The 14,652-nt window shown below is 48.3% G+C and overlaps 1 protein-coding gene across 3 annotated transcripts; it reads left to right on the top strand.

Annotated features, from left to right (window-relative positions):
- Positions 1-303: 303 nt before the first annotated feature.
- On the top strand, positions 304-13,474 carry LOC308580911 (uncharacterized protein). Of its 3 annotated transcripts, none has more exons than XM_081183208.1 (5): positions 304-456; positions 5,030-5,766; positions 6,705-6,831; positions 8,465-8,689; positions 13,344-13,474. In XM_081183208.1, coding segments are annotated over exons 1-5 (1,113 nt in total). In that variant the 5' UTR covers positions 304-434; the 3' UTR covers positions 13,346-13,474. The 3 variants fall into 3 exon arrangements, with proteins under 3 accessions (XP_081039334.1, XP_081039335.1, XP_081039333.1); XM_081183209.1 differs by having other exon boundaries at positions 304-460; positions 5,037-5,766; XM_081183207.1 differs by lacking the exon at positions 304-456 and adding an exon at positions 2,816-3,316.
- The last annotated feature ends 1,178 nt before the right edge of the window (positions 13,475-14,652 follow it).

The following is a 14,652-nucleotide window of genomic DNA, read 5'->3' as shown; positions in this document are numbered from 1 at the left end:
ATGGTGTGGATCTTGCGGGGAAGTTGCTACATCATCCACAGGCAGTGGCTGCGTAGCCGACTGAGCAGTCACAACAGTTACCACAAATATATTTCTGCTTAAATTGTTGCAATTGTTTCGAAACGCGCATCTCCGCAAAGAAGCACGCGCGCATTTTATGCAAAAAGGTATCCTTTTATTATTATTATTATGCATTTCATCTGTAAGTTAGTGGGTCTCCGCACTGAAAACGCTACATAGGGGTTAAACGTACAGAGCGAGACTTCCTAGAGAGAGACCCAGGAATTTCAGCTGCAGACGCTCCTTCCTGCTTCTTGCCCCCCCCCCCCCGCACCCCTTTCATCACTCCTGGAAAACTGGCTTTTGGGATTTGGTAGCCCGGGATCTGACTGAGCGGGGCGGCTGCAAATTCTTCAGATGCGTGCACGCGCGCCATGCAGAAGCCCCAAGGAGCAGGTGGGTCAGAGGAGGGGAGATCTGTCTGTAAGGAAAGGGGTGGGTGGGTGGATGGCGGAATAGCAGAAATCCAAGGCTGGAAGAAGAGAGATGAAGGCAGCAGGGTCGATCCCTCCCTTTTCAAATAGGCTGGCTACCGCCCACCCCTCTCCGCCTGCAGAAACGTAGGAAACTTCCTCGTACCGAGTCAGATCACACTGGTCCATAGAGCTCAGAATTGTCTGCACTGGCCGGCAGCAGCTCTCTGGGGTTTAAGCCAGGGTGTGGGTGTTTCTCTGCCAGCTCTGCCTGCAGAGCGAACCTGGTATTCTCTGCATGCAAAGCTTTCTAACTGAACTAAAGCCCTTCCCCACTGACAGTTAAAAGAAGAGTAACATTGTGATTCCACTGTTTCCTTTTGCATTTTAAAGGAACAAATATTGACAAAATATCTTAAAAAAAGAAACTTTGTTGCTATTGTCCTTAAAAGAAAGAACAACCAGAAGTTTTCCCCCTAGAGGGGGACTGTGAAACTGTAACTAATTCTAGGGAGCTTGCAGCTGCCACAGATTACAACCGTGGGAAAGGACTTGTGACCTTGCAGGACAATGTTTTCAGAAGCACTGTTGGGTGCTTTCTGCAAAATAAATGCCCTACTGGATCAGTTAAGTCAGAAGACGGATTTGATGACTAATGCGGCCAGAACATTTGAACAGGTAGTGGGAAACTATATGGAGCCCACTCAGGAACTTAAACAGGAGTGTGCCATGACAGAACAGTTGAGAGAAGAGGATGTCGCTGAATCTTGGGCGCCAGAAAGGGAGGAACTGTTGGCCCTGCAGGAAAATGAGCCTTTGGATTTGACAAATGAACTTGGAAAAAACCAGATTTGGAAAGATAAAGTTTGGATTGATTTGGAAATGGGGGGTTGGACTGACCCCCCTATGCAGAGATGTTTGGGCTTTCCGAATCTGGCAATGGGCCGTCAGATGTTTGGAGCTGCGGGGGCTCCCAATTTTGGAGGGAATTTGAAACATGTCTTAAAATACCACATGGAGTCTAGTCTGGACTATGGGAAAGGGGCTGATTTGTTGAAAAGGGTCAAAAACGCTACCAAGCTGGAGCTCCCACGAGTGAAAGGAAAATATGAAGAAGAGCTGCGGAAAGGACATGGAAGAGACTTGAAGGCCTCGGATATAAGATCACCAGGTTAATGTGCCAGACTAATGGGATAAAAAGGACTGACAAACCCGGAACCAGGAGGAAGGGATGCTGGAAGAAGATTGGATTGTTTTTATTTCTTTTTTCTATCATTAGGAATGTTTTATAAAATTGATGAATGTTAGAAAAATGTTGAAATGAAATGGCTCTTGTAAAAAGGTTTAAAGAATTAGGTAAAAAGGTAATGGTTATGAGAAGTTGGCAAAAATAAGATTTAAGTCTTAAGCTTTAAGGTTTTTTATAAGATAAGATGAAAATAGAGTAAGGTAATGTAATGACAGAATACTATGAATTATGGAAAGAATTTGCTGTGATAACTATTAATCAAGATACAAGAAAAGGGAGGAGGAGGAGGTCATAGAAAGAAGGTAATGAAAGTAGAGAATTTGAAAATGATGGTTCTGGTTTTTCTTTTTTCTTTTTCTGTTTTGTCTTTTTTCTTTGTAATTTTAAAAAATTCTTTTTTCAATAAATATCATTTTTAAAAAATAAATAAATAAAGCCCTTCCCCACAAATGTCTCACAACGTGATCTCTGCAAAAAGTGCTCTTCCTAAGGCTTTAGGAACATCGGAAGCCGCCTTTGAGCGATTTTGCACTATATTGTCACACGGACTTTCAGCAGCTCTCCAGGGGCTGAGAGCTAGGAGTCCCTCTCTCAGCTTACCTGGAAATGTCAAGGATTTTAGCTGCTTTACCACCAAGCTTTGAGTCTTCCCCAAGAGCTGTATGACAGACAGAAAGCCAACTGGAAGAACTCCTTTTTTATCACTGGGTTCTATGTACAAACTGCATTTTTAAAAGTTAATTTAAAAAAATAATAATTCTGCTGTACGCTGCCCTGATGTTTTGCCGAAGGGTGGTGTATAAATAAATGGGAGGGCGGAATTAAAAGCAGAAAGCTTGGTGGTGGCAGCCCAGTTCTTCAATGCCTTCGAGGTCTCTGCATTTCTGAATGCCCATGCATTTTAATTTGAATTGGGAACTTTTTCAGCATGAGTGCCACGTTTGGCTTGATTCCCCACCCCTCAATGTGTAATGCCTTATCATCAGCTGTATATTTTATGATATATTGCCAGTGATGGCCCAAGTTGGTGCACCAGATCTGAGAGCCAGCATCGTCTCCCGATGATGATGCTCCCAATGACCTGCCCCTGGCCACTACTTCTGGCTGTGGAGGCCTCTCAACAATGGCTTACTCATGAGTAGGCCCCTCTGGATCTGTAGGTGCATATGGAATCATCATTGCTAATTCAATCCAGACCTGAAACTTTTGATGTTGGTGCTGTCAAGGACTGAGACAGCGGCTGACAGTTCCAGGAGTCTTTCCTTAGGTATCAACACAGAAAGCCCCTTAAAGGGGATCCTCAGGCCTAGATTCAGGGGGCCTCGCCCGCTCTGCAAATCCCCAGCTTATGGAGTGTTTGATTTGCCCTCCAAACACCCACATACCTGGTGCCAAGTCAGGGCATAGGCATGACATCCAGGAAACCATGTTAGAATGTCCTCTGGTTGCTGTGGCAACAGGATAACAGCTCTTTTTCTTCAAGGCCTCCTCCTGGTAGCTCTCTGGACAGGCAATCTAGCCCCTATTCTAGCCCTCAGGGGAGTGTCTGCAGCCCCCAGAGCCGCCCCCCCCCTAGGCTTTGCCTTTTCACAGGGTGAGAGGGCTGGGCCTTGGAGGCCTCTTCAAAGAGCAATAAATCTTCTCACTGCTGTCGGGGTTTCCAGAGCTTAGCACAAGGGTAGAGAAACTTGTGGGCCTCTGAGAGATTGCTGGACCACAACTCCCATCCTCCATGGCCGTTGCCCATGCTGGCTGTGGCTGATGGGAATTGGAGTCCCAACAGCATCTGGCAGGTCTCAGGTGCCCCAAACCTTGCCTCAGGGGGATGCTGCACAGGCCAGAATGTGCCCCTCTTGAACCCTAGGTCGGAAAAGAACTGAGTCAGCACCACTTGCAAGCTTCGGGCTGGTGCCATGCCTAGGAAGCACAGGCCTATGTGGTTTTCCGTTTGCTCCACCTCATTCCCCTGGGAAACCTGCTTTTTGCTGCTGCATCAGAGCAGACGTCGACCTGCGGAGAATGCGATGGACATTTGCTCCAATTCAGCAGTAAAGAGTGGGAAAATAGCAGGACAAGAAGAAGTGCGGACAAGCCCTCAGTTTGGTTCTCCAATCATTTGTAGAGCAGTGCACTTTGATTGTTGCCACATTTCCACCTTACTTTTACAGCAGTATTATACCACTTTAACAGTCATGGCTACCCTCAAAGAATTCTGGGAAATGTAGCTAGCTAAAGCTGCTGAGTGTTGTTAGGAGACCCCTCAATTCCCCTCACAGAGCTACAGTCAGTGCTTTCCCCCCCCCCCAAAAAAAAAGTTTAGGGGTACTCTCATTTTCCTACTCATATTGAAATACTGCCCCTCAATGAGGTCAAACACATTCATGAATTTTTTAGGGGTATGCGTCCCCCCAGAAAAAAGCAGTGGCTACAGTTATCAGAGTAGCTTACAAGTCAGTCTTTCTTTTCAGGGACCTCTGGGAGTTGATGCTCTGTGAGGGGGAATAGGTAAAGGTAAAGGTACCCCTGCCCGTACGGGCCAGTCTTGCCAGACTCTAGGGTTGTGCGCCCATCTCACTCAAGAGGCCGGGGGCCAGCGCTGTCCGAAGACACTTCCGGGTCACGTGGCCAGCGTGACATCGCTGCTCTGGCGAACCAGAGCCGCACACGGAAATGCCGTTTACCTTCCCGCTTGTAAGCGGTCCCTATTTATCTACTTGCACCCGGGGGTGCTTTCGAACTGCTAGGTTGGCAGGCGCTGGGACCGAACGACGGGAGCGCACCCCGCCGCAGGGATTCGAACCGCAACCTTTCGATCGGCAAGCCCTAGGCGCTGAGGCTTTTACCCACAGCGCCACCTGCGTCCCTGCGTGGGGGGGAATAGGGCTCACCTAACAGCCCTCAGTATGGCAGCCATTATTTATTGCTTCTTACTCATTGCCGGCTCCTGAAATCAAGAATCTTGTTTTCCTACTGATTCCACCAAAGTGTGTGTCATACTGGGGCTTTTTGGGTTGCAGAGCTGTAGCTAGCTGATCTTGTGACCCTGGCAGAACCGTCCAGATTGCGCCCACTAGGAATGTGGCACAGAAAAAAAATAGGGAAAAACAGCGCCCCACATATCAAATAAAGAGCCTCTATTTTAAACCTTTTCTTATGAGGCAATAATCAATACTGGTGTGCACACCAATGCCCACGGGTACCATGTTGGCAGCCTTGATGTTTTTTGACTGACACATGTTGATTGGAGGTTACATTTGCTTGGCACTGCCCTATTTTTCCACTTATGCCTGTGAATTTCCTTTTGTAGTGCAAAGGAGGACGAAAGTGGAAGAACGTTACCCAGAAGCACCTGAGGAAGAGGAGAGGTTAGAGTCCAGAGGGGAAATTTTTCACACTGCCCAGAGTGGGACCAAAAAGAAGCTTCTGGCTGGGATGGCTCCAAAGCCAATTAAGCAGGAACCTGAGGAGGGGCTGCAGCCGTGCTGGGAGGCCCAGTGGCAGGAGTTCCTGAAGACCATGCAGGCCCCGTATTTAGGGTGGAGAGCCCCACAGCTGTCTCCACCCCACTCGGCGGGATGCCCGAAGGAATTCCGGGCCTCCTCCTTCAAGGAGGCTGGCTTACAGCCTAGAGGAGAGAGTGCCACCCCGATTCACCTCAGCCTTCCTAGAGAAGCCTCCAAGAAAGCTGATGAAAGCAGCCCAGATTCTCCTGCAAAAGCGAAAGAAGGGATTCTGGAAGAGGAAGAGCCCACTGGCCTGGAGAAACGGTGCCAGCATTTCCGGCGGTTCTGCTACTGGGAGGCCGAGGGGCCCCGCGAGGTGTGCAGGCGGCTCCAGGGGTTTTGCCGCCAGTGGCTGAAGCCGGAGAGACACACCAAGGAGCAGATCCTGGAGCTGGTGACCCTGGAGCAGTTCCTAGCTGTCCTGCCCCAGGAAATGCAGAGCTGGGTCAGGGATGGCTGCCCGCAGACCTGCGCCCAGGCGGTGGCCCTGGCAGAGGATTTCCTGCTGGGACTACGGAGGGCTCAGAGAATTGAAAAGCAGGTGAGTACCTATATCTCAGGGATACGGGTGGCGCTGTGGGTTAAACCACAGAGCCTAGGACTTGCCGATCAGAAGTTTGGCGGTTCGAATCCCCGCGACGGGGTGAGCTCCCCTTGCTCGGTCCCTGCTCCTGCCATCTAGCAGTTTGAAAGCACGTCAAAGTGCAAGTAGATAAATAGGTACCACTCCGGCGGGAAGGTAAACGGCGTTTCCGTGCGCTGCTCTGGTTCGCCAGAAGCGGCTCCGTCATGCTGGCCACATGACCCGGAAGCTGTACGCCGGCTCCTTCGGCCAATAAAGTGAGATGAGCGCCGCAAGCAACCCCAGAGTGGGTCACAACTGGACCTAATGGTCAGAGGTCCCTTTACCTTTACCTAAATCTCTGCTGCTGAGCGATGGGCCTTCAGCAGTTGCTGTAGGGATAGAGGACCGATTGTCCTCCAGATGTTAGTGGACTACAGCTCCTATCATCCCTCATTCTGGCTCATGCTTCCTGGAACAACATTTGCAGGGGCACAATTTCTGAATGGTTCCACAAAGGCAAAGCTGGCTGAAGCAATCAATTCAAATTTCACCCTTTTTTTTACAGTAAGCTAGGTTCTACAGATATTCACACAACCCTTTGTAGGCTCCATCCAGACCAGCAAGAGACAATATCAGAGGCCAAAGACACATTCCAGCGAGGCAAAAATGCACAATAAGGGTGTGAAGTAAGGACAGGGAAGGGGGCAGCCTGGGGAGAGCAAATGTGGCCCTGGGAGGGTTCCAAGGGCCAGATATAGATATGTGGACCTGTGATGAAGCAACAGGAAGCCTTTCGTCTGCTGAATTTCTGTGTGTTGGGTCGTGACTGTGAAAAGAAAAGTGCAACCCTTGATATAACCAGGCCCCAGTTCCTATTTCTCATAAGATAATTGTACACCTGCCCTTATTTCCAGCTGTCCAAGGCTTTGGAAGGGGTGGTTGTTAACGCCTCTGATGCAGAGCACAGCCTGTCAGATGCGGTGAAGATGCAGTTTGCCACGGAGGCCCAGACGGAGGGTGCTGGTGCAGCCATCTTGTTCAGTAAGTTCTGGAGGAGGAGTTGGGATTCAGCTCAGCTTATATGAAGACTGGTGTGGTTTACATGGGGAGAAAGCTTCCTTTCGTCTTTATCTGTCCCACAGAGAGCAAAAGAGCACCTTTTGCATCTCCAATTTAGTTTGCTAGAACCAGGAACTCTTTACTATGCAATACGTATTTCCTGTACAGTCATACCTCTTGTTACGTTCGGTTCAGGTTACGTCTTTTCAGGTTGCATCCCGCGGTGACCCAGAAGTACCGGAAAGGGCTACTTCCGTGTTTCACAGCTCAAGCATGCGCAGATGCTCAAAATGATGTCACGCGCATGCGCAGAAGTGGTTAATCACGACCCGTGCATGCGGAGACGCAGGTTGCGTTCTGCTCATGTTGCAAACGGGGCTCCGGAACGGATCTCGTTCGCAACCAGAGGTACCACTGCACTAAACGTAGCTTTCTTTATTTTCCACATCTAAAGTCTCACTGTGATTGCTTTAACTTTGAAGAGTGCCCAGCAGCAAGTCTTCAGTACTCAAACAGCTTCCAAGGTGTGTGCTAACTAATAAAATCATAGAATTGTTGAGTTGGGACCCAAGGGCCATCTAGTCCAACCCCCTGCAATGCTGGAATCACGGTTAAAGACTCCCTGTCAGATGGCCACCCAACCTCTGCTTAGAAACCTCCAAGGAAGGTGAGTCTACAACCTCCCAAAGCAGTTTGTTTCCACTGCCAAACAGCTCCTACCATCAGAAAGTTCTTCCTAACGGCAAGGTTAATAAGCAGAATGAGCCCAGTTAGGTGATGAGAGGTTGCAAGAGCAAGTGTGGTGTAGTGGTTAGGGTGTCAGACTAGAACCTGAGAGAACCAGGGTTCAAATCCACATTCAGCCAATAAGCTCACTGGGTGACTTGGACCAATCACTGCCTCTTAGCCTCACAGAGTTGTTTCAGGGATTAACTGAGAAGTATGAGAATCATGTATGCCACATTACGCTCCTTGGGGGGGAAAGTGGGAAATACAGTCGTATCTCAGAAGTCGAAAGGAATCTGTTCCGGAAGTCCGTTCGACTTCTGAAATGTTCAGAAACCAAAGCACGGCCTCTAAGCACCTGCAGCCAATTGGAAGCTGCAGATGCCCTGTCGGATGTTTGGCTTCCAAAAGAACGCTCGAAAACCGGAACACTGACTTCCGGTTTTCGATCATTCGAGAGCCAGAACGTCCGGTTCCCAAGGCGTTCGAGAGCCAAGGTACGACTGTAAATGCAACCAATAAATTACTCAATAAAATTTTTTATTGTATCAGATTCATTCTGAGGTGCTTCTGTTCTGCCTTGTATTTATTAACTCGGTTGCTTACTGTGGGCAACGAAGGATTCCATGTGAATGAATGAGCAGGCCAGCCAGTCTCCTTGGTTTCCATTGTAGCCTCAGGGCAGGGATGGGGGAACCTGGTCTTGAACCAGGGATGCCCATTCCCTTGCGTTGTGTCCCATGAGCCTCCTGATGGGTGTAGCTTGGCTTTTCGTTTGCACCCATTGCCTCATCTCACCCTAACAGATGCCATAAGCCGATTAGGTGTATCTTGTAGCGTTGAGTTCCACATGCTGGTTGTGCTTATGCTGAGATTCTCTCCATTTCAGGGGCCAACAAGCAGGACCACAAAGCTGGACAAAAGAGTGTGCAGTGGGCGCCGCATGAGCAAGTGGAATTCAGTGGGGCATCCTTGGGAATATCTGAGGGGAATTTATTCCTGCTTCCTGAATTGGAAGAGGTGCGCAGATGGCCACAGGCACCACAAAGCCACATGGGAAGTGATCCGGGAACAAAAGTAAAGGAAGCCTCTTCCCTTGGGGAAGGCAAAGTTTGTAGGGCAGCAGTTGAAGAAGGAGCAAAAAGGGTTTTCTTGTGTGTGTGTGTTTCTTGTGGCTGATTAGCTGTTTTCCCTGTGTAAAGGTCAGAGGGGGCAGGGTTTCTGTTGAGGCAGGGGATTTGCTGTGGGAGGAGCTTATCAGAGTTTGTAGGGCAGCAGTTGAAGAAGGAGCAAAAAGGGTTTTCTTGTGTGTGTGTGTTTCTTGTGGCTGATTAGCTGTTTTCCCTGTGTAAAGGTCAGAGGGGGCAGGGTTTCTGTTGAGGCAGGGGATTAGCTGTGGGAGGAGCTTATCAGAGTTTGTAGGGCAGCAGTTGAAGAAGGAGCAAAAAGGGTTTTCTTGTGTGTGTGTGTGTTTCTTGTGGCTGATTAGCTGTTTTCCCTGTGTAAAGGTCAGAGGGGGCAGGGTTTCTGTTGAGGCAGGGGATTAGCTGTGGGAGGAGCTTATCAGACCTAGCAGGGCAGTTTGATCCATCTTTTAGATTTAGGGGAGCTAGTCTCAAACGTTTGTTGGGGGAGACCTAGGTTTTTTTTTTTGTGTGTGTGGGCGAAGTTATTTGTCCTGTCTTCAAGCTTTTTATGATGGAGGACCTCTGTAGCCACCCCCATCAACACGATCTCAAGATGGAAGGGGAGGGAACAGCTGCAGTCTCCTGCGATTCCTGCGCAATGTTTGCCATCTTGCCAAAGGTTGCAGGCAGCTTCACCTGCAGCAATTGCATGTTGATTGCCCTTTTAAAAGACAAAGTCCAGCAACTGGAGGAACGTGTAGCTACGCTCCAAAGAATTAGAGAGCTGGAGCTCTTCTTGGAAGCAACAGAGCACACCGTCCCCACCAAGGAGGAGACAGGGGACTCCCCTGAGAAGGAGGCTAGTTCATCAACACAGGAGCCAGATATATGGAGAAACGTGACTCAAAGAAGTAGGAGGCCCAGGGTTCACTCTGATTGTTTAGAAATACACAATCGCTTTGAGGTCCTCTCCCCTAGCATGGAAGACGAAGAGCAGACTCCATTTGAGGATCTCTCCCTCATTACAGTCGATCAGGTATATGAAGACGAGCAGCAAAGTCAGTCCTCAGGGAATGTGCAGGCGACCTTGGAATGGACAGCTCACGGAAGAACCCCGACCAAACCCAAGAGGAGGCGTGTAGTGGTGATAGGGGATTCCCTACTGAGGGGAACAGAAGCAGTGATCTGTGGGCCTGACAAGATGTCTCGGGAAGTGTGCTGTCTCCCCGGGGCTAAGATCCAAGATGTAACTGAACGACTGCAAGGAATCATAAAACCCACTGACAAATACCCCTTCCTCTTGGTTCATGTGGGAACCAATGACACTGCAAGCAATAGCCTCCAGAAGATCAAAAGAGACTATGAGGCTCTCGGCAGGAAATTGAAGCAACTAAATGCACAAATTGTCATCTCGTCTGTCCTCCCAGTTGAACGACGTGGCCAAGGGAGAGAGGGGAAAATAGTGGAAGTGAACAGCTGGCTTCGCAAATGGTGTAAACAGGAACGGTTTGGATTCTTAGATCACGGACTGCAGTTTCTTGAAGATGGACTTCTGGCAAGTGATGGGCTGCACCTCACAACGGTTGGGAGAAATGTTTTTGCCAAAAATCTCAGAAACCTCATCAGGGAGGGAGACAGTGCTCCTGAAGGTAGGAGTCTATCAATTAATGAAGATGATCATCCAAATGTCATAGACCAAATGGAGCAACAGCACGCGGACCTAGTGGTGGGAGGAAAAAATCCTTAAATAAGAGACACGGGGGAATGATTAATGGACTTCAATGTCTGTACACTAATGCACAAAGCATGGGAAATAAACAAGATGAGCTTGAGCTCTTGGTACAGCAAACTAAATATGACATAATAGGCATCACTGAAACCTGGTGGGATAAGTCCCACGATTGGAATGTAATAATGGGGGGATACAATCTATTTCAGAGAAACAGACCAGACAAGAAAGGAGGAGGAGTGGCGTTATATGTCAGGGATGTGTATACCTGTGAAGAGATCCAAGATTTAGAACCTCAAAGCCAATGTGAGAGCATTTGGGTCAAAATTAAGGGAGAGAAGAATAACAGAGACCTCATTGTGGGAGTTTACTATAGATCCCCAAGCCAAACGGAGGACATAGATGATGCCTTCCTGGAACAGATGGCCAAGCATGCAAAAGGAAGGGAGATAGTAGTAATGGGGGACTTCAATTACCCGGATATTTGTTGGACGTCAAACTCAGCCAAGAGCATAAGGTCAAACAGATTCCTCACTGGCCTTGCAGACAACTTCATTGTCCAGAAAGTGGGAGAAGCAACAAGAGGAACAGCCATTTTAGATCTGGTCCTAACCAATGTTGATGACCTGGTTAGTGGGGTAGAAGTGGAAGGATCATTAGGCGCGAGTGATCATGCTCTTCTGAAGTTTACTATACAGCGGAAAGGAGCAGCCAAGCATACTAGGACTCAATTTCTTGACTTTAAGAAAGCCGACTTCATAAAACTTAGGGAAGTGCTGGGTGAGATCCCATGGACAGCAATACTAAAAGGAAAGGGAGTTCATGATGGCTGGGAGTTTGTTAAGAGGGAGATAGTAAAAGCACAACGTCAGGCAATACCAATGAGACGGAAACATGGAAGGTGCCTAAAGAAGCCAGGGTGGCTATCTAAAGAACTTTTAACTGAATTAAGATTAAAAAAGGATGTGTACAAAAAATGGAAAAGGGGGGAAACCACCAAAGAGGAATTCAAACAAATAGCCAGCACGTGTAGACACAAAGTCAGAAAAGCTAAAGCACAGAATGAACTCAGGCTTGCTAGAGAGGTTAAAAGCAACAAAAAAGGCTTTTATGGGTATGTTCGTAGCAAAAGGAAGAACAAAGAAACAGTGGGGTCACTCAGAGGAGAAGATGGTGAAATGCAAACAGGGGACACAGAAAGGGCTGAACTCCTCAATGCCTTCTTTGCCTCAGTCTTCTCCGATAAAGAAAACAATGCCCGACCTGAAGAATTTGGAGCAAATGATTCAGCAAAGGAAACACAGCCCAGAATAACTAAGGAGACAGTACAAGAATATTTGGCTAGTTTAGATGTATTCAAGTCTCCAGGGCCAGATGAACTGCATCCAAGAGTATTAAAAGAACTGGCAGATGTGATCTCAGAACCACTGGCAGTCATCTTCGAGAAATCCTGGAGAACAGGCGAAGTCCCGGCAGACTGGAGGAGGGCAAATGTTGTCCCTATTTTCAAAAAGGGGAAAAGAGAGGACCCAAATAATTACCGCCCAGTCAGTCTGACATCAATAGCAGGGAAGATTCTGGAGCAGATCATTAAGCAAACAGTCTGTGAGCACCTAGAAAGGAATGCTGTGATCACCAATAGTCAGCATGGATTTCTGAAAAATAAGTCATGTCAGACTAACCTGATCTCATTTTTTGACAGAATTACAAGCCTGGTAGATGAAGGGAACTCAGTGGATATAGCCTACCTTGATTTCAGTAAGGCATTTGACAAGGTGCCCCATGATATTCTTGTAAAGAAGCTGGTAAAATGCGGTCTTGACTCTGCTACCACTCAGTGGATTTGTAACTGGCTGACTGACCGAACCCAAAGGGTGCTCATCAATGGTTCCTCTTCATCCTGGAGAAGAGTGACTAGTGGGGTGCCACAGGGTTCTGTCTTGGGCCCGGTCTTATTTAACATCTTTATCAACGACTTGGATGATGGACTCAAGGGCATCCTGATCAAATTTGCAGATGACACCAAACTGGGAGGGGTGGCTAACACCCCAGAGGACAGGATCACACTTCAAAACGACCTTGACAGATTAGAGAACTGGGCAAAAACAAACAAAATGAATTTTAACAGGGAGAAATGTAAAGTATTGCACTTGGGCAAAAAAAATGAGAGGCACAAATACAAGATGGGTGACACCTGGCTTGAGAGCAGTACATGTGAAAAGGATCTAGGAGTCTTGGTTGACCAGAAACTTGACATGAGCCAACAGTGTGATGCGGCAGCTAAAAAAGCCAATGCAATTCTGGGCTGCATCAATAGGAGTATAGCATCTAGATCAAGGGAAGTAATAGTGCCACTGTATTCTGCTCTGGTCAGACCTCACCTGGAGTACTGTGTCCAGTTCTGGGCACCACAATTCAAGAAGGACACTGACAAACTGGAACGTGTCCAGAGGAGGGCAACCAAAATGGTCAAAGGCCTGGAAACGATGCCTTATGAGGAACGGCTAAGGGAGCTGGGCATGTTTAGCCTGGAGAAGAGGAGGTTAAGGGGTGATATGATAGCCATGTTCAAATATATAAAAGGATGTCACATAGAGGAGGGAGAAAGGTTGTTTTCTGCTGCTCCAGAGAAGCGGACACGGAGCAATGGATCCAAACTACAAGAAAGAAGATTCCACCTAAACATTAGGAAGAACTTCCTGACAGTAAGAGCTGTTCGACAGTGGAATTTGCTGCCAAGGAGTGTGGTGGAGTCTCCTACTTTGGAGGTCTTTAAGCAGAGGCTTGACAACCATATGTCAGGAGTGCTCTGATGGTGTTTCCTGCTTGGCAGGGGGTTGGACTCGATGGCCCTTGTGGTCTCTTCCAACTCTATGATTCTATGATTCTATGATTCTATGATTCTAAAGAAGAATTTAGCAAAAGCACTTTCCAAGCAGGAGTCAACCAGCAGAAGATTAAGGAGGCAGGCATCAACTGTGCGGTCAGCTTCAGCCAGACATCTGTCGCCCTTAAGAACCAGGTACTGGAAATAGTTGACAAGCCGTACAAATGCACAGATTGTGGGCGGGGTTTCCACCAGAAACCGTACCTTCGAGTCCATGAACGAACCCATACGGGTGAAAAACCCTACAAATGCTTGGACTGCGGGAAATCTTTCAGTCGGAGGACCGGGCTTTGTAGCCATCAGAGAGTGCACACAGGAGAAAAGCCATACCGGTGCTCCTATTGTGGGAAATGCTTCACGGGGACTGGGAGCCTTAAAGAACATGAGAGAACCCACACAGGAGAGAAACCTCATAAGTGCTTGTACTGCGGCAAATCTTTCAACCGGCGGGGTGTGCTTTGTAAACATAAGAGGCTGCACACCGGAGAGAAGCCATACAGATGCTCGTACTGCGGGAAAAACTTCAGTCAGAGGTCTCACCTTATTTCCCACGAGAGAACCCACACAGGGGAGAAGCCCTACGAATGCGCAGACTGCGGGAAATCTTTCCGTCAGAGCAACGACCGCTCTCGGCACCAGAAGATCCACAAAGGTGAAAAAACGCACAAATGTGCCGAGTGCGGTGAAGCCTTCTGTCAGAGAGAATACCTTGTCAAGCATGAGAGGACCCACGCTGGGGAGAAACCGTACGAATGTGCGGACTGCGGGAAGAGCTTCTACCAGAAAGCCCACCTTAATGCACACAAGAAAATCCACACGGAAGAGGCGGCTCACCATTGTTCCGAGTGCGGGAAATCCTTCCGCCAGAGCTCTGACCTTCGTAGACATCAGAGCATCCACAATGGCGAAAAGCCACATATATGCCTCGAGTGCGGGGAACGGTTCTGTCAGAGAGCGTACCTTATCAGGCATCAGATAAGGCATCAGCACACGGGAGAGAAACCATACGTATGCTCGGACTGCGGAAAGGGCTTCTACCAGCAGGTGCATCTCAATGCACACAAGAAAATCCACACGGAAGAAAGACCGTACCACTGCTCCGAGTGTGGGAAATCCTTCCGCCAGAGCGCCAACCTTCGTAGACACCAGAGCACCCACAATGGCGAAAAGCAGCAACAATGCCCAGAGTGCGGAAAAAGCTTCTATCACAGAGTGTACCTACTGAGGCACATGAGGAGCCATACTTGAGACGCAACTTAGCTTTCCCCCACTGCATTGGTGTAGAAAATAGCTTGCACAAATCAGAGCGCTTACCTTCATGGATCAACTGTGAC

This window comes from Podarcis bocagei (genome assembly GCF_964188305.1).
Source record: "Podarcis bocagei genome assembly, chromosome: 2".
Classification (NCBI taxonomy): domain Eukaryota; kingdom Metazoa; phylum Chordata; class Lepidosauria; order Squamata; family Lacertidae; genus Podarcis; species Podarcis bocagei.
This window is presented reverse-complemented; position numbering and strand designations above follow the sequence as displayed.